General features: G+C 47.4%; 1 protein-coding gene across 1 annotated transcript in view; it reads left to right on the forward strand.

Annotated features, from left to right (window-relative positions):
- LOC102569748 (olfactory receptor 2A2-like) overlaps positions 1-25,971 on the forward strand; it is a 43,532-nt gene extending 17,561 nt beyond the window's left edge. The window contains exons 2-3 of the mRNA XM_059726760.1: positions 23,125-23,188; positions 24,618-25,971. Of these exons, the coding sequence (XP_059582743.1) occupies positions 24,823-25,761 (939 nt within the window). The 5' untranslated portion in view covers positions 23,125-23,188; positions 24,618-24,822 and the 3' untranslated portion in view covers positions 25,762-25,971. The remainder of the gene's footprint in view (positions 1-23,124; positions 23,189-24,617) is intronic.
- The last annotated feature ends 290 nt before the right edge of the window (positions 25,972-26,261 follow it).

Consider the following 26,261-nt stretch of genomic DNA (forward strand, 5'->3'; position numbering starts at 1 on the left):
ACTTCACATTTTTCAGTGTTGAACTTCACCTGGTTCTGATCCACCCAACTTGCCAACCTGTCTAGGTCCACCTATATCCACAGCCTGTTTTCAAGTGTGACCATGCTTCCCCATAACTTGTTGTCATCCACGAACTTGGCCAGTGAGCTCTTCACCCCCACATCGAAATCATTGATAAAGATGTTGAAAAGCACTGGACCAAACACAGTCCCCTGAAGGACACCAGAGGCCACTTCTCACTAGGATGACACATATCCATTTATTAGAACTCTCTGGATCCTACCCTACAGCCAGCTTCCAACTCCCTACTGAACTGTTGAGGAGTTAAATCCATAATCCTCCAATTTTCCCATGAGAACATCATGGGATACCAGAACAAAGGCCTTTTGGAAGTCTAGGTATACAATGTTGACCTCCTCTCTCTTACCTAGGTGGCAAGTTACCTGGTCATACAAGGAGGGATTGGTAAGACAATACCTGCCCATGACAAAGCCATGCTGCGTGTTGTTCAGAATCCTACCTTCTGCAAGCGTATCACACACAGACTCCTCGATTAATTTTTCCAGGATTTTCCCTTGCATAGAAATTAGGCTAATTGGCCTATAGTTGCCTGGGTCCTCTCTCCTCCTTTTATTGAAGATGAATACAACACTGGCCCTCTTTCAGTCTTCAGGGACCTCCCCTGAGCACCTTGGAACTCTTTTGGAAGAGTTTTGCCAGAGGTCCTGTGATGACTTTGGCCAGCTCCTTCAGCACTGTTGGATGAAGTTCATCCAGTCCTACTGACCTATAAATGTCTAACTTTTCTAACTGATCATGAATCAGCTCAACATCAACAGTACAAAGGTGGTCATTCCCACCATGCCCATTGTGAACCTTCTCTAGTATGATTTTCCTGGTGAAATACCAAAGCAAAGTAGTCATTCAGGCATTCAGTTTTCTCCTGAGTGTCAGTAACCAGCTGTCCTGAGTTGTTAAGCAATGGTCCCATGATTACATTTGTTTTCTTCCTGTTCCTTACATACCTAAAGAAGGACTTCTTATTGTTCTTGATTTCTGTTGCTAGTTAAATTCAGTCACCACCTTCGCCTTTCTAATCTGCTTCCTACAAGTGTGGGTCATTGTTGTATAGTCCTCCTTGAGGACTGTCCCAAGCTTCCATTGTTTGTATGTCTTTTTCTGTTTTTTCAAGAGGAACATGATATCCCTATTAAGCCAAGAGGGCTTCCCAGCCCTTCTGCTAATTTCCTCTGTATGAGAATGGACTTATTTTGTGCTTCGAGGATCATGTCCTTGAGGAATGGCCACTCTTCATGCACTCCTTTCACCTTCAGTCCCTGGTGCCGCAGCGCTTCCCCTACTATTGCCCTGAGCCTGTTGAAATTTGCTTTTTTGAAGTCCAAAACTTCAATCATGCTACATGATTTGCCTGCCTTGTGACAGACAGTGAATGTGAGCGTTTCATGGTTGCTGTCACCCAGGCTACCCTCTATATCCAAGTAGCTCAGCAGATCATCTGCTTTGGCCAAGACCAAGTCTAGAAGAGTGTTACCTGTGGTTGGCCCAGGCATTTCCTGAGTCAGGTAGAGCTCTTTGATACAGGTCAGGAAGCAATACGACAATCCAACTTAGCCAAGTATACCTCCCAAGAGATGTCTGGGTAATTGAAGTCACCCATGATGACCATGTCCCATGTGCACGTGTCCTCTGCCAGTTCTTGAGAGAACTCCATATCGAGATCTTCCCCCTAGTTTGGTGATCTGTAGTATACACCTACATTTAGGTCTCTCTCACCATGCCCCCTCCCATAGTTTGACCCAGAGGGTTTCGAGTTGCTGTTCTTTGGAGCCGATGTCAGCCTCCAAGGAGGTGTACTGCTCCCTCACATAGAGAGCTATATCACTACCTTTCTTCCCTACTTGGTTCCTTCTGTGCAGGGTGTAGCTGTCTATGGTTATGTTCCAATCGTGTGAGGAGTCCCACCAGGTCTCTGTAATCCCTACTAGATCATAATGCCCACTGGACAGCAGGAGGGCTAGCTCCTCCTGCTTGTTCCCCATGCTCCTGGCATTAGTGTACAGGCACTTGAATCCTCCAATTGAGACCCTTAATTTTGTCATGTTGAGGGAGAACCATTCCCTCAACTCTTGCAAGAGTGGCTCTCCTAGTGTTCCCAACTTTGGAGCTTTCTTGTGTGTCAGTCCCCAGCCATGCTCCAGTCAGTGTTTCCCCATCCCCTGGCGATCTTAGTTTAAAACCCTATCTAGAAAATTGGCCATCCTGGCTGAGAACAGGGACTTACCCCTCCATGTGAGGTGGATGCTGTCACTTTCCAGGAGCCCTCTCTCCCTGAAATGTGCGCTGTGTTCGAAGAAGCCAAAGCCCTCTCAGTAGCACCACCACTGGAGTCATTGGTTCACTTTTTCGATGCATCTTTCCCTCCTAGGTTTGTGGCCTGTAACCGGGATCACAGAGGAAAAGACTGCCTGCACCCCCGATCCCTTGAGCTCAGAGCCCAGTAATCACTCATGACCCAGTCCGGATTACTTCTGACCATGTCATTCATGCCACGTGGATGAGGAGCATGGGGTAGTGGGTGGAGGGCCAGACGAGCCTAGGGATCCTCTCCACAACATCCTAGATGTGGGCCCCAGGGAGGTATCAGATCTAATAAGCTAGGGGAACTGGATGGCAGATGGGTCCTTTGGTGCCCCGCAGGAGGGAGTCCCCCACCACGACCACCCTGTCCATCCTCTTGTGGGTGGCAGTTTGCTGACTACTCTTCTCCTTCTCCAGTGCCTCCATCAGAGCCTCCTTATGTGTGGTGAGGGGAGCATGCCTGTTGTGCAATGATTTTTGAGGAAAGGCTAAAAGAACTGGGATTATTTAGTCTGGAGAAGAAAAGATTGAGTCAGTCTTCAAATACCTAACAGCAGTTATAAAGAGGAGGGAGATAGCCTTTTCTATGTGGCTGTAGAGGACAGAATTAGGAATAATGGTCTCAAACTGCAGCATAGACAATTTAGGTTGGAGATAAGCAGAGTTTTCAATTGACCTGGACACTTGGCTGGGGCATTTTAGTCTGGGATTTTTCTTCTTTGTGCAGGAGGCTCAAGTAGATGACCTCATAAGATCCCTTCCAACCACACTTTTCTATGATTCTGTGATCCTATGATCAATATGTCCATAGTTTGAATAGCATTATTTTGAGAAACCTGAGGAACACAAGAGAACAGAGATTGGCAAAGGTTAATGGAGAGATTGTTTCAAACACACTGAGTAATATGCCAGAATACACCTGACCTGCTGTTCAACTTTCTTGTCCCTGCCCTATGTAACATTTTGGATCTGCTGTCCTGCTTTCTGCTCCCTGCCATGGGCTTCATGTTTGATCTGCTACTGTACTCCCTGCCCCTGTGTTGCTGTGCTGTTTGCCCCCTCCCAGATTTGCCATGTGCCACACACAGAGCATATCCATGCCATTTGTAGCAGTTGCGCTGCACGTTGGCCAACACTGCTCTATGCGGTCTGAATAGGCCAAAAGGGTTTGCAAGGAAATGAAAGAGTTGGTGATTCTGAGCCTAAGGACCAGTTGCATCAGAGATCATTACTGGGCATGTCTACACATGCCAAAGATATGGGAGCAGTTTACTCTCAAGTAAGTTACTCAAGAGTAAATGCTCCCGGGCACATGTTTACATGTGCATGGACACGAGAGCAGATTTGCTGCTCCTAGTAGCAAACTGATTCTGCTTCCTGCAGCCCTGCTACCAGCCCCTGCAGCAGCCAGGAGGAGCTCTAGGCTCCCTCAGAGTCCTAGCCCAGGGGCCAGGAGAGAGCTGTCTCCTGGTGGGGGCTGGGTCTTTGCTCCTGAAACTGGGAGCTCCCAGCCCCTGCTCTGCAATCACAGGGCCCAGGCTAGGAGATCCTTGTTTCCCAGCCCAAGCCCCATGACCATAGGTCCTGGGGTGGGACATCCTTCTCTCACAATGCCTGCCCCATGACCACAGAGGTTTGGGGCCAGCACTGTGAGATAAGGACCTTTCAGCCCCAGTCCCAAACCTACAATTGGAAAATGAGGGCTGGGAGCTCCCGGCTGCTGGGGAAAGGGGACATTGAGCCTGCCCGGGCTCTGAAGAGGGGAGTCTGTCCTGGCACTAGGAAACTTCCCAGGAGGCAGAGAACAATCTCCCGCCCCAACACTCACTTACAGATACCAGAAGAAAATGAGAGAACCTGCATTTATTCTAGGTAGATTAGACAAAAGCCTAAGGCAAGTTTCATACAAATGGCTCAGAAGACACCCTCACATGATCAAACTCAATGCATTGCTATTTGAATTTATATGCAGGGGTAGCATGGAGAAGTACGTGTTGTTTTGGAATACAATGATACAATCTAGACAAGGTCAGAGTACAGCATAGGATCTCACAAGATGATTGAGTATCACCTTTGGAAAAGGGATCCTGGATTCTAGCCTGGACCTTCACACCTAACGGGGCAAAGACATCCTCCCTGCTCTCTACCTATTGTAGCCAATGTTTATGAAATGCAAGGGGCAGTAGCTCTGCTTGAAGAGAAGAGCTTGAGAGAGTCCTGTTGCCTAGTGGTTAGAGCACTGGGCTGGGAAGTAGGAGAGATGCAAGAGCTGAGCAAGTGCCCTAGTCACTTGGCTATTGGGGCATCTGGGCAGATGTAGGATGCGAGGCAACCCCTGAGAATAACTCTCCTGGTGAAGTTAAGGACTTGCACTAAGGTCCAGACTTGCCTGGTTGGAATCAGTCGTGCTTGATGGGCCTGTAGCAAGCTGGGCGGCTACAGGCTGTAGGAAGCTGGGCGGCAGGATGTCAGCCAGCCCAACCATTTAGGGGGATCATGGGGACTCATTGTTGCACCACTTGCAGGTCCTGTCAAATGATGGCCAGGGATAGGGCATGGAGTTCATCCAGAAAAAGCAGAGGGAGCTGAGATGCTAGCCCAAAGTGTGGTTTCAGCAGCAGAGGAGGCACAGGGTCTGGTGGCACTCCTAGTGTTTCCAACGTTGGAACTTTCTTGTGTGCCGGTCCCCAGCCATGCTCTAGTCAATGTTTCCCTGTCCCCCAGTGATCTTAGTTTAAAGCCCTATCTAGAAAATTGGCCATTCTGGTTGAGAACAGGGACTTACCCCTCCATATGAGGAAGATACCGTCCCTTCCCAGGAGTCCTCTCTCCCTGAAATGTGCACTGTAGTCAAAGAAACCAAAGTTCTCTTGGTAGCAACACCGCCGGAGTCATCGGTTCATTTAATGACACATCCTACCCTCCTAGGTTCATGACCTGTGACCAGGAGCACAGAGGAAAAGACTACCTGCACCTCCTATCCCTTGAGCTCAGACTTCAGAGCCCTGTAGTCACTCATGACTCAGTCTGGATTACTTCTGACAGTGTCATTCATGCCACGTGGATGAGGAGCATGGGGTAGTGGTTGGAGGGCCAGACGAGCCTAGGGATCCTCTCCGCAACATCCTGGATGCGGGCCCCAGGGAGGCAGCAGATCTTTCAAGCTAGGGGAACTGGATGGCAAATGGGTCCTTTGGTGCCCCGTAGGAGGGAGTCCCCCACCACGACCACCCTGTGCCTCCTCTTGTGGGTGACAGTTTGCTGACTATGTTTCTCCTTTTCCAGTGCCTCCATCAGGGCCTCCTTACATGTGGTGAAGGGAGCATACCTGTTGTGCAATGATTTTTGAGAAAAGGCTAAAAGAACCACGATTATCTAGTCTGGAGAAGAAAAGATTGAGTCAGTCTTCAAATACCTGACAGCAGTTATAAAGAGGAGGGAGATAGCCTTTTCTATGCGGCTGTAGAGGACAGAATTAGGAACAATGGTCTCAAACTGCAGCACAGATAATTTAGGTTGGAGATTAGGCAGAATTTTCTGCCTATGCGAGTGGTCAAGCATTGGAATAGGATACGTAGAGAAGTTGTGGAATCTCATTCCTGGAAATTTCAAGAACAGTTTAGATAGACACTTGGGCAGGGCAGTTTAGTCAGAGATGTTTCTTCTTTGTGCAGGAGGCTCAAGTAGATGACCTCATAAGATCCCTTCCAACCATACTTTCCTATGATTCTATGATCCTATGATCAACATGTCCATAGCTTGAATAGCATTATTTAAAGAAACCTGAGGAACACAAGACAGCAGAGATAGGCAAAGATTAATGGAGAGGTTGTTTCAAACACACTGAGTAATGTTCCAGAATACACCTGATCTGCTGTTCTACTTTCTTGTCTGTGCCCTGTACAACCTTTTTGATATGCTATTCTGCTTTCTGCTCCCTGCCATGGGCTTTTTCTTGTTTGATCTGCTGCTCTACTCCCTGCCCTTGTGTTGCTGTGCTGTTTTCCCCCTCCCAGATCTGCCATTTGCCACCCACAGAGCATACCCATGCCATTTGTAGCAGTTGTGCTTCAGGTTGGCCAACACTTCTCTATGCAGTTTGAATAGGCCAAAAGGGTTTTCAAGGAAATGAAAGAGTTGGTGGGTCTGAGCCTAAGGACCAGTTGCATCAGAGATCATTACTGGGCATGTCTACACATGCCAAAGATATGGGAGCAGTTTACTCTCAAGTAAGTTACTTGACAGTAAATGCTCCAGGGCAGATGTTTACACGTGCAGGGACACGAGAGCAGATTTGCTGCTCCTAGTAGCAAACTGCTCCTGCTTCCTGCAGCCCTCCAACCGGACCCTGCAGCAGCCAGGGAAGCACTAGGCTCCCCCTGGGTCCTAGCCCAGGGGCCAAGAGAGCTGTCTCCTGGTGTGGGCTGGGACTTTGCTCCTGAACCTGGGAGCTCCCAGCCCCCACTCCACAATCACAGGGCTCAAGCTGAGAGATCCTTGTTTCCCAGCCCAAGCCCCATGGCTGTAGGACCTGAGGTGGGACATCCTTCTCTGACAATGCTTGTCTCATGACCATGGAGCTGGCACTGGGAGATAAAGATCTTTCAGCCCCAGTCTCAAACCTACGATTGGAAAATGAGGGCTGGGAGCTCCCAGCTGTTGGGGTAGAGGGACATTATTCCTGCCCGGGCTCTGGAGAGGGGAGACTGTCCTGGCACTAGGAAACTTCGCAGGAGGCAGAGAACAATCTCCCGCCCCCTGTTGCCCAGCTGACTGGGAGCACATTTGCTGCCAGTCAGGCATCTACATGTATACTACTGCACAGCTACTAATCTTGAGTAAATTTGCTACTTGAATTTGGAGGTAGCAAATTTACTTGCAATTAGAGCCACTTACTGCACAGTAAGCTTTTGCAAGTGTAGATGCAGACAATTACTGACAGTTATTAGTTCTACTGTGCAGTAAAGTGCCTCGTGTGGACGTGCCCACTGAGCAATATAAATTGCTTACGGGTTAAGAGAACCCTTGGTATTAAAGCTGTTCAGGATGAGTACGAGAGCTGGTCTGGAAAAGATGAATTTCAATAATTTTGTTTTTGAACTGTTCTGAAACATTTCACTTTGAATCCATGTACTGCTTAACTGTTCTTCCATTGTGCTGCATTGTCCCATAGGGGATGCACTTCGGATGGCCTGTTCTATGGAGTGTAATGCATCAAGGGAACCTTGCCCATAGGAGAGCATGGGGGCAACAGCATGGGAGACTTACAGCTCCCAGGACGCAACACTTCTTTCTGGGAAATACATGTTAGTACTAGGTTGAAGTGAGTCATTCCAGGACAGCTCTACAAACTGAGATGAAATACTTTAAGGGTAGTGAAAATGTTAACATAAAAAATGTTAACAGTAAATATTTTGTCATTTTTAAATAAACCTATTATTTCGAACTGTTCATCTAAATAAAACTTACCATTTTTTTTCTGATTAGGACTGAAAACGTATTAATATATAATTTACCATGGAATACAAATACAATATAAAACAGTACCATTGAATTTATCGTACCAAGGATTTATTGTAGAATGTATCCCAAGAGTTTAGTGATTCTGAGAACATCAATTCTGAGTGTGTCCATTTTAACGCATCTTAAAGCAGCTGTTTTTTCAGAAAGTAAGACATCTTCACCCTCTTAAAATGAGGGCTCTTTAAGGTCTCTCAAGTTCTAGAGACATAAATGACAGACCCAAAATTAACAATCACTTTTGAAAATCTTATCCTGTAGATTCTTCAGGGCAAGAATGTATTTGTAAAATAGTGGGTAATTTTGGCTGCTGCTGCTCCCGCTACTGTGACTGATGAAGATGAAATGGCACGATTAATCAAAGTGAAGTCCAGATCGAAGTAGGGGAAGTACTGAGGAGGCTGAGAAAATTCTCCAATTTTAAAGAACCAGGTTAGGATGGAATCCAAAATTACTGGTTAAGGTGCTAAAAATACATATCATCTGCTCATGGTATGTCTAACAACATGTAACTAACTGAATGGTGGAAGGGAACACCCTGCCCATTAAAAAAACCATGTGGAATGAAAGAGCAGATTCAAGGTGCAAGATACTTAGCTTGCTTGCCCATGGACTGGAAGCTCCTTACTGGAATAATGGATGAAAGACTGGTCAAGTGTGGTGAAAAGGTGTTTCTTCAGGGACACAAGGATGCCAAAGAGGTCATGTTGGGTGAAGAACCATCTGATGGTGGACAACACTCACTTACAGATACCAGAAGAAAATGAGAGAACCTGCATTTATTCTAGGTACATTAGACAAAAGCCTAAGGCAAGTTTCATACAAATGGCTCAGAAGACACCCTCACATGATCAAACTCAATGCATTGCTATTTAAATTTATATGCAGGGGTAGCATGGAGAAGTACATGTTGATTTGGAATACAATGATACAATCTAGACAAGGTCAGAGTACAGTATGGGATCTCACAATATGACTGAGTATCACCTTTGGGAAAGGGGTCCTGGATTCTAGCCTGGACCTTCACACCTAACGGGGCAAAAACATCCTCCCTGCTCTCTACCTATTGTAGCCAATGTTTATGAAATGCAAGGGGCAGTAGCTCTGCTTGAAGAGAAGAGCTTGAGAGAGGCCTGTGGCTTAGTGGTTAGAGCACTGGGCTGGGAAGTAGGAGAGATGCAAGAACTGAGCAAGTGCCCTAGTCACTAGGTTATGGGGGCACCTGGGCAGATGCAGGATGCTAGGCAACCCCTGAGAATAACTCTCCTGGTGAAGTTAAGGACTTGCACTAAGGTCCAGACTTGCCTGGTTGGAATCAGTCGTGCTTGATGGGCCTGTAGCAAGCTGGGCGGCAGGATGTCAGCCAGCCCAGCCCCTCAGGGGGATCATGGGGACTCATTGTTGCACCACTTGCAGGTCCTGCCGAATGATGTCTGCTGCTTCACTTCATCTCCCAGCTGTAGCTCCGTTTTCCTCATTGCCTGGCTAACATGCTGTGTTGCCCTCAGCTCCTGCTTTGGTCCCTGCGTTTACCTTGCCCCCTTCTCCTGTCATTTTGCTTGGCTCCTGCCTCAGGCTCTGGATTCCTGGCTCTTGATCTCAGGTGTTTATTTGACTCTTGACCCTTGTCTTGCCTCCAGTTGCTTGGCTTTTGGCCTCCTGAATCTAGCCCTTTTACTTCCTCATTGTGGTCTCTAATCTGGGCCCTAACCCTTAGGACAGACTCCTCATACCCTGGTTCGCAAGACCTCCTCTTTCTTTCCTTATGCAGGAAGAGGCCTAGTGTAGAAGAAGCACTGGATGCAGACAGCCAAGTGCTGGTACTCTGCGCTTCTATGGCAGTCACAGAGCAAGGGAGCTCTCACTCGATACAAGCACAAAGAGAGTGCTGGCCAGTGCCAAAACTTCAGTGCCCAGGAGCTGTGGGGCAGTCACTGATTTTATACAGAGTCACCAGACAGGGCAGAGGGCACTCCCCATTACCCCAGCAGAATGTGCCCGCCTCTGAGAGGAGCTGCAGAAATGTATAAATACTGTAGGAGCCAGGGATAGGGCATGGAGTTCATCCAGAAAAAGTAGAGGGAGCTGAGATGCTAGCCCAAAGTGTGGCTTCAGTAGCAGAGAAGGCACAGGGTCTGGAGGCACTCACTGGTTAACTGGTGCTCACCTTCACCTGGTGGTCTCCATTGTCACTTTCCAGAGGTGAGAGGCATCCCGAGATTGGACACGTAAGAAATACTTCTGTGTTGACACAGTGGGTAGAGTACATGCCTGGCATAGGCTTCCTTCATGGCATATGTGGATGGGCACAGAGCACGGACTCCAGGGCGAAAGGCTAATGGGGACCAAGGTCTGGGGGCTTGCTTGCTCTTGCATGGTTCTTTTCTCATAGTCAACAAGCATGGACAAGCCTCCAATCACCCTGTCCTTTCCCAACACCCCTGGCCCAATCAGCCTCCCCCCCCCCCCCCAGTTCCAATATTCTTGTGTAACCCGGATGGTACTCTGACAAGGTACCCCCTCGCTAACTGAAGGGATTTAGCAAGTGCTAGTATACTGTGGGAGGGGAAGGTGCTTTCCTCCTATCCCCCACAGAGTAGAGCTGAGACCAGTTGGAACTTAACCATATACGGGTTTAATAGGAAAAGAACCAGGTTAAGCTATGACAAAGAGGTGGAGATGGAAATGGGTGCAGGAGAACAAGAGGGGATTCAGTAAAGTAAGGTACACATATACATCTAGCAGATGCAAATCAACAACTAGCTTGAGGCACAGGGTTTCACAAGCTATAAGGTGCAGGTTCACAAAATTTAGGGCAGAGGCACCCCAGAGGGGGGATGGGAAGAAGTGAAGGAACTCTTTTACCCAGTGTGAATTCCCTCTCCCCAGCAATTCACCCCTCTGATGCCTTCAAACCCAGGTCTCCCTCATGGCAGATAAGAACTCTACCCTGGAACGGTCAATGCCTGGGTGGCTACTTGTGGCTCCAGGCTCTCACCCCTCTGGGATCCTCTGCATGCTGTCTGCATGACGAGTGGCCTAACGTCATGTTGCCGGGGGCCGGATACCTGAGTTACCACCTGCAGTTCAGTGCTTAAATTATCCCCCAGATTGATACTTAGCATCTGATTCCTGTATCCTGACTCTAGCCTGGGTTGCAGACTCTCCCCCTGGATTTGCCCCTGGTTTTGGTAATATGGCTCCCACCCTCTGACCTAGCCCCAAGCCCCTGCTTTCCCTCAGTTGTCTAATCATGATGCAAGTGACTGTTTTGTAGCCCTTGCTGGTTCTATGATAGGGTCTGATAGGGGATCTCACATACATTGTAACGGTACTCCCAGAGATACGTGATGTATATAGGTTGACCATATGTCCCAAGCAAACCAGGACAGTCCCAGCTTCCATAATCTGGTCCTGGCCAGTTGGTGAATAGTCCCAGAGCACAGTCTGGCAGGGATGCAAGTGGCATGGTGCACCAGGCAGGCAGTTGGGCATGCATTGCTGCTGCCAGCTGGGACGGGATTACAGAAGTTGGGACTGTCCTTGTTTGCCCAGGACATATGGTCACCCTAATGATATACCACATGCTTGAATGGCTCGACATAAGACATTGGTCAGAGAAAGTAATGATTGTTTTTGCTCACTGCATGAAATTGGAAGCATAACAGCATGACCACAGGACACGTCCATGATCTAGAGCAGTCACCTGGAGCAACTAATATGAGACAGCCCATGAGGTGACTATTAGGGGTATGACTGGGATGTGGGCATTAGGGACTTGACCTTTAAAGCATCATAATGTAGAGGAACAGGAGCAGATAAGGTCAAGAAGCAAGGGTCCCAACAAAGTCATATGCCAGGGGGGTCAGGAGCAGGCAGCAGGGATTCAGATTGGAGTCACTGGTGAGGGAGTCAAGAGCAGGCAGCCGTAAGTATAAGGAGAAGGATGTCAGTGGTTGTCAAACTGCAGCCACAAAGCAGGAGCTGGCTGTCAATAAATAGGCGTCTGGACTGAAGTTAGGAGCAAGTAGGCATCTGGAGCCAGTAAGTCTGGAGCAAAAGGGTCCAGGCTGGAGTCAGGAACCAAAAGGCAGAAAACAGGAACAAGGATAAAGTCAGCAATACAGACAGTAAGCAAGCAGAAATAAGCCAGCAAACCCACTCAGTAACCAGAGTCAGAGGGGGCTATTTAGCTTTCCTGCTGCCTTGGCTTCTGGCAATGAGAATGGCCATCCACCCTGTGTCTCCACTGATGCAACCCTAGAAACAGGAACAATTGCTTCAGATAATTCCTCAGGGCCCACTCAGGAGTTACCTTCAGCCTGGGGAAACGGGAACAAGAGGCAGCAGATGTCCATCTCTAGGGGTGAGAAGACAGGTGAGGCAGGCTTCAGGGACCTTTGCTGCCTGCAAATTCTTCTTCCTATGCCCCTTCTTCTTTCCATTTTCTGTCTCAACATCCTGGTTGTCGTACTGCACACCTGCTCTGCTGAGGGACAGCACACAACGTTTTCCAATTGCAATTCCCACCTCATTGCAGTGGGTCTTTTTTATAGCTGTGGCATTGTTGTGTGCATTGGACATTGGACTGGCCAGTCAATCATTCAAGAAAAAAAAAAAGATCCCTCTTTTACAGCTTTATCAATCCACTGCTACTCCCCTTCCCCCCTCCCCCCCCCCCCCCCAATATACAGTATGAGGAACAAACAGGTAAAGAGGGCCCTCTAGAAGATACATGGAAAAGAGAATTTCTCTCATTGAACATTATTCCTCCTCACTACTATGTTTCTCAATTCCCCTTTATCCTTGTGCTTCGATCTCTTCAGGCATTGAAGTCTGAATTTTAAATGCCAAAAATGTATTATATTTTTCTAACTGCATGTTATAATTTTGTTTATTCTTTGCACGTCATGATGAGTATACCTACAAGAGGGTGGTTAATGGAGATGAGATGATGATGATTGTTTCTATGACTATGACATTGATTAAATTGTCCTTCATCCCAGCAGGTAATGTTGCCGACAAAGTGTTGCCAACATTTGAATAGGTAGTAGTACCCAAACAAGCTGTTTCATAGAGGTAGGTCAGATAACTCTATACTGCACCTGCTAATCTCCCAGATCTGAACGTTTGATGTACTGAGCCTAGGCCCAGCTGGAAAGGCTCCTGCACCATGATCAAGGTGGAAATGACCAGAGACTGGGATGAGCTATCCTTAAGGGCTACAGCAAGATTATCTCATCTGCTCAGAGCCTTATAAGCTCAGAGCAGATAAGAAATTTGTGTGAGCAACAGATCACCTTTATGTGCCCCATATCTACTTGGAATGCCTTGCCTAGCTCCAGAGGTGAGAGGCATCCTGGGATTGGGCACATACGAAATACTTCTGTGTTGACACAGTGGGTAGAGTACATGCCTGGCATAGGCCTCCTTCATGGCATCTGTGGATGGGCACAGAGCACGGACTCCAGGGCGAAAGGCCAACAGGGGCTAAGGCCTGGAGGTTTGTCTGCTCTTGTATGGTTCTTTTCTCATAGTCAACAAGCAGGGACAGGCCTGCAATCACCCTGTCTTTCCCAACACCCCTGGCCCAATCAGCCTCCCTCCCGCCCAGTTCCAGGAGAGCAGTATTCTTGTGTAACCCAGATGGTCCTCAGACAAGGTTCCCCCTCTCCAACTGAAGGGATTTAGCAAGTGCTAGTTCACTGTGGGAGGGGTAGGTGCTTCCCTCCTATCCCCCCACAGAGTAGAGCTGAGACCAGTTGAAATTTAACCATATACAGGTTTAATAGGAAAAGAACTAGGTTAAGATATGACAAAGAGGTGGAGATGGAAATGGGTGCAGGAGAACAAGAGGGGATTCAGTAAAGGTAAGGTACACATATTCATCTAGCAGATGCAAATCAACAACTAGCTTGAGGCACAGGGTTTCACAAGATATAAGGTGCAGGTTCACAAAATGTGAGGCACAGGCACCCTAGAGGGGGATGGGAAGAGGTGAAGGAACCCTTCTATCCAGTGTGGATTCCCTCTCCCCAGCAATTCACCCCTCTGGTGCCTTAGCTAGGGATCAAATCCAGGTCTCCCCCATTGCAGATAATAACTCTACCCCTGAGCTCTCAATGCCTGGGTGGCTACTTGCAGCTCTAGGCTCTAACCCTTCTGGGATCCTCCACATGCTGTCTGCATGCTGAGTGGCCCAGCGTCATGCTGCTGGGGGTCAGATGCCTGAGCCACTGCCTGCCACTGGGGCTTAGATCCTCCCCGCATGCTGCCCCTGTGTGCTGTGTTTGATCCAAGCAGGGTATCCCCCGCACACACTGGTGCTACCGAACCAAGCCCCACCAGCAGCTCAGACCCTCTGCTGGCTTCAGGGCTCCTCTGGGGCAATCACTCCAACCCTGCTGGTCATCTCTCACCAGCTATTCAGGGCTCCTATTCTTCATCCCTCAGCGATCTCTCCCCCCGGGGCCAGGTGCATTGCCCCTTTTATCCCCCTCCAGGTGGCTGGTGGGACCAATCAGGTGACATGAGATGTGAGTCTAGTCTCAGGTCCAGTTTCCCTACCTGGCCCCTGGGTGAGGGGGGGCAAGCCTTCTCCTTTTTGGTGGGGAAAAGGAAATCTGCCCCCACCAATCATTTTTTAACTTTTTATTTTTTAACTTCTGGGCCAAGCCACCACCAGCTAGCCCATCATGCTTGAAAATCCCAATCCTATGACTGGGCCATATCATAATGGTCACTGACTGCTCTTCTGGAGACTCCTCCTAAAGAGTCTGGGGGAGGTAACCCTAATATCTGCAGAGGACACCGACCCTGAGGTAACTTGCCCAACTCCCCATCAATATACCACTCCCCCATTTCCTCTTATTCCTAATGACCTACTTCAGCTACCAGCTAAGAGCTCCTGAGAGCTCAGGACAATCTCTTCTACCATTAGGACTGGGGAGAGTAAGACCTGTGGGTTCTTGCTAAACTGTCAGCCCCTCACCCCCATGAAGAGTTTCAGCCTTGCAGACTGTCCTTGTCCCATGACACTTGTGTCAACTCTGCACTCCAGAGAGAGTTCCAGTCCCTGTCTGGGAACTGCCAGGTCTGGGTTGGCTCATCCTCCCTGTTGTCAGGTACTCTGATCAGAAAGGTCGGTCCATGCCAAGTCCTGTCACGGACTCTGAGCAGACATGCCAACCTGGGCCAAGTACCTCAGCAGTCACACCTGCAGCAAGCCCCAGCTAATGAACTCTGGCCCAGGTTAGGAGCAGAAAGCATCCTGGTAGCACCACCTATCCATTTAGCACCAGCTGGGGCCCAGGTCTGCAGGCCAGTCAACAGTTCTGCTGTGGCAAGCCCACTGGGTCATACACTCTGGTTTTCCTGGCTCCTGACACCAATTTGGCTCTGCTCTTGGACTTTGCCTTATGAATTAGCCCTCAGATTGGTACTCAGCATCTGATCCCTGTATCCTGGTTGCCATCCTGCATACCTGCTCTGCTGAGGGACAGCACAAAACCTTTTCCGCTTGCAATTCACACCTCATTGCTGTGGGTCTCTTCTATAGCTGTTGCATTCTTGTGTGCACTGCACACTGGACTGGCCAGTCAACCATTCAAGGAAAAAAATATCCCTCTTTTACAGCTTTATCAATCCACTGCTACCCTTCTCCCCCCAAATATACATTAAGAGGAGCAAGCAGGTAAAGGGGGCCCTCTAGAGGATACATGGAATGGAGAATTTCTCTCATTGAACATTATTCCCCCTCGCCACTATGTTTCTCAATTCCCCTTTATCCTTATGCTTTGGTCTCTTCAGACATTGAAGTTTGAATTTTAAATGCCATAAAATGTATTATATTTTTCTAATTGCATATTATAATTTTGATTATTTTTTGCACACCATGATGAGTATTCCTACAGGAGGGTGGTTAATGGAGATGAGATGATGATTATGATTATTTCTATGACTGACATTGATTAAATTTCCTTCATCCCAGCAGGTAATGTTACCAATAAACCATTGCCAGCATTTGGATAGGTAGTAGTACCCAAACAAGCTGTTTCATAGAGGTAGGTCAGGTAACTCTATACTGCACTCTGCAAATCTCCCAAATCTGTAAGGTTGCTGTAATGAGCCTAGGCCCAGCTGGAAAGGTTTCTGCCCCATGCCCCAGCTGGAAGTGACCAGAGACTGGGATGAACCATCCCCAAGGGCTGCAGGAAGAGGGTCCCATCTGCTCAGACCCTTATAAGCTCAGAGCAAATAAGAAATTTGTGTGAGCAACAGACCACCTTGCTGTGCCCCTTATCTACTTGGAACCTCTTGCCTAGCTCCTGCATGAACCCATTTCCTATCTCCTAGTCTCCTACTTCCCTCTGCACTCTTGCCTAGCTCCTGTCTGCATCTCTGCCTAAGCCCCTAGGATCTGAAATCTTTGCTTGTGATGTCTGGCCACTGGATCCTGACTTGTGCTCTCACAGTACATGTGATCCACCAGGACCACCCACAGCCCAATCCATTACAGTAAGTAAGACTACATTAGGGTCACGTCACCTACCAGTGAAATGCAGCTCTTTAATTTTGTGACTCAGTACAAACGTGGTGGGCTTGGCGTTCTGCCCAGGACCGGGCTCGGAGAAACTCAGTTCTGATTGGTGGAATATATGTTGGGGAAGAGTGGCCCCACCCACACAAGGGAGGTGGCGGGGGAAGAGTGAAGAGCTCCTGGACTTGATTGAACACTGCGCTTGGCAGGTCTGGAAGACTTTGGGGAAGAGCTTCTGAAGAGAATAAAAAGAGCTGCATGCCCAGCACGCAGCAGACATGGCGAGGGACTCAAAAAGAGTGGGGTTTAGAAGAGCCAGGGAGAGCTACCTGGCAGGTGAGCCAGCACCTGGAAGAGCCCCTAAAGCCACTGCCTGGGGACCCCACAGTGGGAGTATCCACGGTGCACAGAAGCGGTGCACAGAGCTTCGACTCTGGGAGCTGCAGGAGGCTCCTTGGGTCCATCCACGATACACGAGAGCAGTGCACAGAGCCTCAGTCCTGAGGGTCACAGCAGGCAATTTGGGCCTGTAACCCCAGCAGGGGCAGGGTAGCTGGAGCCAGTAGCTGGCTCACCTTTGCTAAAAAAGCCCAGGAGCCCTGAGCGAGGGGGCCTGGGAGAGAGAGAAAGCCCCGGCACAAGGCCAGAATCAGCTGAGCTTGGGTAGTGTGGCTTGGCTGGATGACAGAGCCCTCGGTGCCCAGAGCAGGGCACAGGGCCATGGGTGAGACCCCAGCATGAGGCCAGGGAGGCGAAAAATGTGGAGTGGCTCAGCCTGGTTGCCTAGAGCGCAGTACCAGGCTAATGCGGAGAGCCAGAGGCATAGAAAACAGGGCCCCCAAGGAATCGGCGACCCCAGAGATGTGCCTCAGCCAATCCAGAGAGGGAGCATGAGTGATGTGGGAAAGCGGGTCCCCACAGGGGAGGGAAAGCTTCTCGGGCAGGAGAGGAGCTTGGCCCTCCAAGCTCTCCTGTTTGAGGGTGGGGAAGGGGGCTGAGCCAGGGTCCCTATACAGGAGTGAACTCCCAGGCCTCTTATGGAATTGTGAAATGTGTTTCCTACCTGGGTTGATAGATGCCTTACCTACTGATGCTAATAGCTGTATGATGTGTTACACATGCCTCATAAATGGTTGTTAATTGATGCTGACTTCAATATGTTAATTGTTGTTATTACTAACATATGTTCATTATTGGGATTTATATAAAGGTTATTTGTCTGTATTTGCAGCTTACATGTTTACCTGTGTATTGTGTAATGCCTTACTTGGATGTGTGTCCCCTGATGTGCAGTCCCCTTTAGAGGGCCCCCTCCAACCTTTGTGTGGGCTCTGTCCCACTCATCCACTGCCATACTCTGTGGTTACTCCTGGTTACCCACTCCTGAGTTCACTTACCTGTGCTCACCTTCATCCAGGGTCCACCTCTGCATTGGCAACAGGAGGTGACTAGAAGATTTACCCATTGGGTTTATAGGGTCCCTCCACTTTTGTTGGGTGAGATACTCCATAGAAGAGGGTCCCCCATATTTCATGATGGTTGTCATTTGTTTTACCTATTGTAAATATTCTATCACAGGTGTATTTATGTATATATATATAAATGAATAATACATTTTAAATAGTTAAGTAACATTGGCCTGGCCTGGCTCTATGAAGGATAGAGGGAGCTGAGGCTAAGTAGCAGCTTTCCTCTCACAGCACCCTAGCCTGCCTATATATCCCATCTGGTTGAGGATGGGCACACCCTTGGGTGTACCCACGTTACACAAGTGTTAGAGGATAAGTGGGGCATCTGATGGACAACCACAATGTTCCTTGTATCTGTCTGGATCGGGAACCTGGGTGAACTTTAGTTCATGCCTTTGCGGAGATGGGCCAGTGAACTGCTAATCTGCTGTCTATGTTTGGAAACCCCAAAGGTTGGTTGCAAGGTATAGTGGGATCAGGCTAGAGTCTGGCTTAGGGCTGCTTATTGCTCCTCAATTCATAAAGGATGTTCCATGAATAAGGAGCAGCAAGCACTGTGGAAAATAAAAGACTGTACATGGGAAAAGTGGTTAGTTCCCAGTCCCATAACTGGGAATATCAGTAGGCTATACATTTCCTGGTCCACAGTGCCTTGATGTTTCTCAGACTCACTGGGAGCATCTACATGAGATGCTTTACATGAGATTAGAGCAAATTACTGCACAGTGAGTGTCAGCATCTACATGTGCAGATGCTTAATGGTCACATCTACATGAGACACTGTGGTGCTGTAGCAACAAGCTACTGTGCCCTACGTTGCTATGGTGCCATGGTGTCACCAGGCATGAACTGTGACACCAACGCTACTGTGCAGTAGTAATGAGCTACTGTGCAGTAGCTTGTTGCTACTGTGCAGTAGCATCTGAAAAAAACCCATGTAGCAATGGGACTGCACATTAACACCAGTTACTGTGCAGTCATTTAGTACTCAGTTAAGCAAGTACTAAATCACTGTGCAGTAACAACTGCACAGTCAGCTGCTCATGTAGGCGTAATTTGCTTTAATCATGAGTAAAGTTGCTGCTTGTATATACAGGTAGCAAATCTATTCATGATTAGAGCAAATTAAACCTACATGAGCAGCCAACTATGCAGTGTAAATTGCTGTTTTATTTGCTACCTGTATATACAAGTAGCATATTTAATTATGGTTTCTTACTGCTCTGTATGGCATATGTAGATGGCCAACTGGAAACAAAATTGCTCCTAGTCAGCCAGGCAGCAGGGTGTGGGAGATTGCTTCCTGCCCCCTGGAGCTGCCTGCTGTCAGGGCACTAGAGCCTGGTCAGGGAAAATGTCTCTGTGCTCCTGCAGCCGGGAGCTCACAGCCCCTGCTCCACAACCATGGAGCAGGGGCTGGGGAAATTGTTCCTAGCTGCATAACTGCGATTTATGACCAGGTTACAAAACATGATTTTATGACCAGGTTACAAAACACCTGGACGCAGGAGTAGGGGTTGACATCATTTACTTAGACTTCAGGAAGGCCTTCGATACAGTATCCCACCCCATACTGGTGAACAAGTTAAGAGGCTGTGACTTGGATGACTACACAGTCCGGTGGGTGGCGAATTGGCTAGAGGGTCATACCCAGGGAGTTGTAGTGGATGGGTCGATATCGACCTGGATGGGTGTGGGCAGTGGGGTCCCGCAGGGCTCGGTCCTTGGACCGATACTCTTCAATATCTTCATCAGCGACTTGGACGAGGGAGTGAAGTGTACTCTGTCCAAGTTTGCGGATGACACAAAACTGTGGGGAGAAGTGGACACACCAGAGGGCAAGGAACAACTACAAGCAGACCTGGACAGGTTGGACAAATGGGCAGAAAACAACAGAATGCAATTCAACAAGGAGAAATGCAAAGTGCTGCACCTAGGGAGGAAAAATGTCCAACACACCTACTGCCTAGGAAATGACCTGCTTGGTGGCACGGAAACAGAAAGGGATCTTGGAGTCCTAGTGGACTCCAAGATGAACATGAGTCTTCAGTGTGACGAAGTCATCAGAAAAGCTAATGGCACTTTATCATGCGTCAGCAGATGCATGATGAACAGAACCAAGGAGGTGATACTTCCCCTCTATCGGGCTCTGGTCACACTGCAGTTGGAATACTGCATGCAATTTTGGGCGCCGCACTTCAAGAGGGATGTGGATAACCTGGAGAGGGTCCAGAGAAGGGCCACTTGTATGGTTAAGGGCTTGCAGGCCAAGCCCTATGAGGAGAGACTAGGGCACCTGGACCTCTTCAGCCTCCGCAAGAGAAGGTTGAGAGACAACCTTGTGGCTGCCTATAAGTTCATCACGGGGGCACAGAAGGGAATTGGTAAGGTTTTATTCACCAAGGCGCCCCTGGGGGTTACAAGAAATAATGGCCACAAGCTAGCAGAGAGTAGATTTAGACTGGACATTAGGAAGAACTTCTTCACAGTTAGAGTGGCCAAGGTCTGGAACGGGCTCCCAAGGGAGGTGGTACTGTCCCCTACCCTGGCGGTCTTCAAGAGGAGGTTAGATAGGCATCTTGCTGGGGTCATCTAAACCCAGCACTCTTTCCTGCCCATGCAGGGGGTCGGACTCGATGATCTATTGAGGTCCCTTCTGACCCTAACATCTATGAATCTATGAATCTATGGATTTCCACAATTGCGATCACACCTCCACAGTTGCGATCACAGAGCAGGGGCTAGGAGCAGGCTGAAGAGCCTATTCCCTGCCCAGCTTCACAATTGCAGAGCTAGGCAAGGAACAGGCTCCCCATCCCCTATCCCACAACTGTACCCCAATCAGGCAATCAAACTGCAGGGCTTGGAAAAAGCTGCCGGGGAGGGGCAGGTCCTAGCCCCCTGCCCCAATCTGCCAGTGGGGCACCTAGCAGTGACCTAGGTGGCTGCCCCACTGGTGGATTGGGGCAGGGAGCTGGGACCTGCCCCTCCCCTGAAGCTTTTTTCAAAACCCCTGCCCCCAGTTGGGGAGCTGGGGCCAGGAGCTCTCTGCTGCTGCGGCAGGGGGACACTGTCCACACCCGGGCTCTGGTGGCAGAGCCCATCCCAGCAGCAATCAGCTCCCCCAGGGAGCAATCTCCCAGCCCCGGCCAGGGAGACAGCTGTCTCCTGCATCCCTGCCAGCCCCTGGGCTAGCACCCAAGGGAAGACTAGAGCTCCCCCTGGCTGCTGCAGGGGCATGGTGCAGGGCCAGGGGGGCAGGAGCAGATTGCTGGTAGGAGCAGCAGATCTGCTCCCTCATTCTTGCATGTGTAGACATCTGCCCGAAGTAATTTACTCTACATAAACCCATCCTGCAGCATTTGCACATGTAGACATGCCCACTGTGAGGTTTACACCCCCTGTCTTGTCCTTTGTGCCAGAAAGATTGTGTCCCTACTGTGTATTTTCAAGATGACACAATAGAGGTAGTGAGGAAACAGGATTCAATTAGAGACTACTCCATCAAAATAAAAAATCATTGGGTTCAGGAGGGAAAATAAACAAAACAAAACAACATCAACATCAACATCTTCGGTCAGGAAGGTTTGCCTGTGATAAATTTTGGTGAAAACCACTGTCATGCAGTGAGAAGCCCTCTAGCTGATCAAGCCATTCACCAGAGACATGAGATATACATGCTGAGGATGCTGCTTTGGATCAAGGAGTGGAACTTTTGTCTCTCATATATCATGAGAATTAGCAGCCAGGCAAACTCTCTTCAGGCTCTCACATGCTTCAAAACACCATTTTTCCAGAATCCCTGGAACCTGTACTTTGCAATCCTCAGAGATGAAACAGTAAGGAAGGGCGGTTCTTGCATTGCCAGCTCATGACAAGCTCTCCTTGTATAATTAAATGTCATATTTTTGTGACATATTGGGCTGGGCAGGGCAAGAACCACTGTCCAATTTAATCTTTCCCTGCAAAGGAAGAACATGATCTCCAAATTGATCTTGTAACTTTGTATAGTGTTTCCAGCCTGGGTTATTTTCAGGGGATATAGGCCTCCCTGCAGAGTTGTGATTAAAGCAGAGGGCCCTAAAGCTTGCTTTTGAGTGGCTGCAAAAAGACCCTCTGAAGACTTTACAACTAGCCTCAATAGCAACGTAAAAGAAACAATGAACATGCCCAGCAAAATAAGTAGTGAGATCAAATTAAACAGAGCATAAGGCATGGCGGGAAAAGACAAAAGGCCTTGACACAAATGCCCCAAATGTAGTTTATTACAGTGTTACCTTAAGCATATCAGGAGTAGGAATTGATAGAACCAGATATTGAAGATTTAGCTATAACAGGTGTATATCTGTTAACTTGTTATAAAGAAAAAGCAGATTGGTCCATAAAATAAGGTGAACATGAAATATAATAGTGGCAATCAACATTCCAAAAGACTGAAGAAACAAGAGAAAAAAAACTTCCTTTCCAAAAATGCCAGTTTGCACAAGAACATGGGTCCAAACTTCTCGACACCTTCCGGGACCATGAGATAAATGATTCAGTCTGCTTCCTGAGGTCTCAGTAAAACAAAGGAATTTAAATAAAACAATCAGTAAATGTTTGCTAGTGTTAACCATGCAGAATTATGGAGCACGGGGTGAAGGGAAAACCAGGCAACTCAGCGAATCCCAAAGGGCCCACTGCTGGTCTGTCTATTTCTCCCTTAGTGGTATGGGTGAGAATCTGTACCACACTGTTGTGGGTGGTCAGGTGGACACTAGGGTATGTGTAGATTCTTGTGCTTTGGGGTGTAAGAAATGAAATGCCTGGGTGCTGACTTGTATCTTGCCTCTTTTAATCAGTAGTCAACCAACTAGTATACTTGTAGACCAGGTAGCAGTAAAGGAGAGAAGTAGAGAAGTTTTTTTATGAAAACCATAATATTTTCTACTACAAAATGATGTTAAAAGGTTAACTTTTGACAAACTCCCTGGAGTTAAGTCACTGTTGCTCCATGAGAAGACTCCTTGTAAGACCCTTAGGAATTAGAATATTATGCTAAATACTTACTCATCTCCCTTTGTTGCTCTCCCTTCAGAGACATTATGGAAAACCCTTTGTTTTGAATGCAGGTAATGCTTTAGTTGTTTCACAGACCCTACATGGCTTTTCATTTTATCTCTTGTCTGATGGCAGCCAGAGTGTGTTATTACTTAAGAGATGGCTTATGTTTTTCAGCTGACATGATTTCCCTGATCTGTCCAGGTCAGATCCCTCAGTGATGCATTTCAGGATGCTGCAGGTAAAGAAACCCATCTTTCAAGCTATCTATAATGTATTCTTATGGTGACTCAGCAGTAATCATCCAGTTACCCTGTATAATGTTCAGTTACCGGGGCCATTTGAACTTAAAAAAAAAAAGTGAATCTCTGCAGTACTCAACTTCCCAAAAGTAAACAGAAAGCAGTCAGGTCCTCCAGACAAAAATAAAGAAGGAACTTCTAAAACCTGCAAGGTCCACTGTTAAAACATAACAGAGAATCTTGGCAAAACTGGTATCCTTTCAGAAAGGACTATGTAAGTGATGAGCAAGTCTAATATTTAAGCAGATAGAACGAATCTTACTACATCAGAAGCAGGAAATCTCTGTAACAGGTCACTTGCTAGACAATCCATCAGGCCACTTTCTGAACAATACATCAGGCAATCCATCAGGCATTGGTTGATGCACAATCATTTCTGTTGTCTATTAAACCTGAGAGAACATTGTAGCTAGCAGCATCTTTTACTGAACAGGTCTATTCATTTAAAGATGGGTCAAAATGAGGTGGGGAAACTGCCTCCTCCAGTGCATTTCTGGAGTGACATGCAAATGCACACTTCAGAGCTCACAGAGAGCCTTATTAACCACTCTGTCACTAAAGCCCTTTTGCAGGCACCAGCCAAATTTTAACTAACAAGACTTTCCTATGGGATGGTTATTGCATAATTTTTCATTAGCAGGCTTCCAGAACTGACCTGTCAGGCAGCTCAGGGACACGACACTGGAGAGGATGGGATACTGTTTTGTCTCTTGTTGGTGCTCCTGTCACTCCAGTGTTTCATAACTGGTCCGAGCCCAATATTTCTCACATTCTTTCACTTTGGAGCTCTGTGTGTATCCAAGATTCCCAAATGGTATTAAGTCAGAAGTACTAATTTTCCCATCTCAGGATAGGTGAAAGTTATGACCCCAGAGCTTCAGCTGGTGCATACTATTATAGTTGTATTGAAGAGGTGTAACTAGGATCCAGCTAGGATGTGTCAAGCTAAGCTTCACATATGATATCTTTCATAATCTTCATACAGAAGTGATAAAGGACACCAATATGAGGGAAATTGGGTTTCATGCTTTCCAGGTGTTTCATGTGAAAGGTACAATAGGTGTAAGAATAATAATTGCTAGAATCTGCAAGACACTGACCATTTTCTACGAAATGTCAAGTCCCCCAATACCAAAAGTGCTTTTCTTAACTCAATATTAAAATAGATCAGAACTCCATATAGCTGATTCTGGATGTGATATACTGTGCATAGCTCTACTGTGATCCAGCAATAAGGCCTGGTTGCAAAAGCTGATAAAAACTGTAAGGCCCACAGGCCCATAAGGTCTGTACTGATAGATTTGGAGATATTGAGCAGAGGTTTATTTGGCATTATGTGGTGTAATAATCAAAAACTTTCTCATACAGGTGCACAAGGAGAGGCAATTCAACCTCCACAGGAAATCTTCTATCTAGTGTTTCCTATCTTTTAAGAGCTTGACTTTGCCACCTGTTTCTGACATTTTATTTCATTTTATCCTCTGCAAAATTCTGTTGATAATATAAATGCAGCACATATCATCAGTCATCATTCTAGTGATGTTGGTTTGTGCCCAGAACATTCCTGCTCAAAATGGAAAATCAAACATTTGCCACAGAATTCATTATCCTGGGATTTTCCACTGGGCCAAGCATGCAATTTTTCATGTTTGGGATCTTCTCTGTTATCTACACAGTCTCGCTGATTGGAAATGCACTTGTATTTGTGGTAATCTGTCACAACTCCCAGCTCCACACCCCCATGTATTTCTTCCTTTGCCATCTCTCCATATTAGACATCTGCTATGCCTCCAGTAATGCCCCCCACATTTTGGGGAACCTCCTTCTCCAGAGGAAGACCATCTCATTTGTTGGCTGTGGAACACAAATATACCTCTACATGGCCTTAGCCCTAACTGAGTGTGTGTTGCTGGCAGTGATGTCTTACGACCGCTATGTGGCAATATGCCACCCCTTGCGATACAATGTCATCATGAACTGGAGAGTGTGTACCACCATGGTGGCGTGTTCATGGACCTGTGGGTTCCTGTTTGGTGCAATACAAGTGGGTCTGACCCTGCGGTTGCCTTTCTGTGGCCTTAATGAAGTAGACCACTTTTTCTGTGAACTCCTGGCTGTGTTAAAGCTAGCCTGTGCTGATATCACTATCAACCAGACTGTGATATTTACTGCCTGCGTGTTAATCCTGCTGTTCCCCTTCTTATTAGTTATTGTTTCCTATCTGCACATCCTGGCCACCATCCTGCACATCCACTCTGCTGCAGCACGGCACAAAACCTTCTCTACTTGCAGCTCCTACGTGACCGTGGTGGGGCTTTACTATGGAACAGCCATCAGCATGTACTTGGGACCCATCACTAGCCGCTCAGCCCTTCGAGAGAAAATCCTTTCCCTCTTTTACAGCTTTATCAATCCCATGCTGAATGCCCTTATATACAGCCTGAGGAACGAACAGGTGAAAGGAGCCCTTGTGAAAGTTCTCAGGAGGGAGAGATCCTTTCCTTCCACATAAGTCTCTCTCCTATTCTTACATTTTATGGTTCCCCTTTATACTCTTACTTTGACCTTATTGTCCATTTACATTTCAATTGGAGGAAATAACATATTCATTATATAATTCCAATGACCCTTTTGTCTTGTTAATGGTTACTTTTGTAAATGAAATGAGTTTAACTTTTACAATTCCAAGTTATAATCTTAATTTTAGTTATTACAATTTTTATTCCTATTATTAAATCATTCCCCCTCTTCACATGGTTAATGGTCTTTTGCAGAACTTCTACAGACTCAGCTAGATAGCTTCTGGTACCCAAGCAGGTGCATTAAAAAACACCCCCCCTAAGTAGATCAAAGCACCAAGCATTTTCACTGACTGGCTTTCTTGCCTGCATTGCATGCCAGCCTCTGGCTTCTTTACTATTCCTTCCATCTAGGAACATCACAAACACACATCAATTGCAGGTGCTTCCTCAGCCTGATGAAGGGTTTTTCAACCGGAAAGCTGGCATCCCA

Source organism: Alligator mississippiensis, chromosome 4, assembly GCF_030867095.1.
Source record: "Alligator mississippiensis isolate rAllMis1 chromosome 4, rAllMis1, whole genome shotgun sequence".
NCBI lineage: Eukaryota > Metazoa > Chordata > Crocodylia > Alligatoridae > Alligator > Alligator mississippiensis.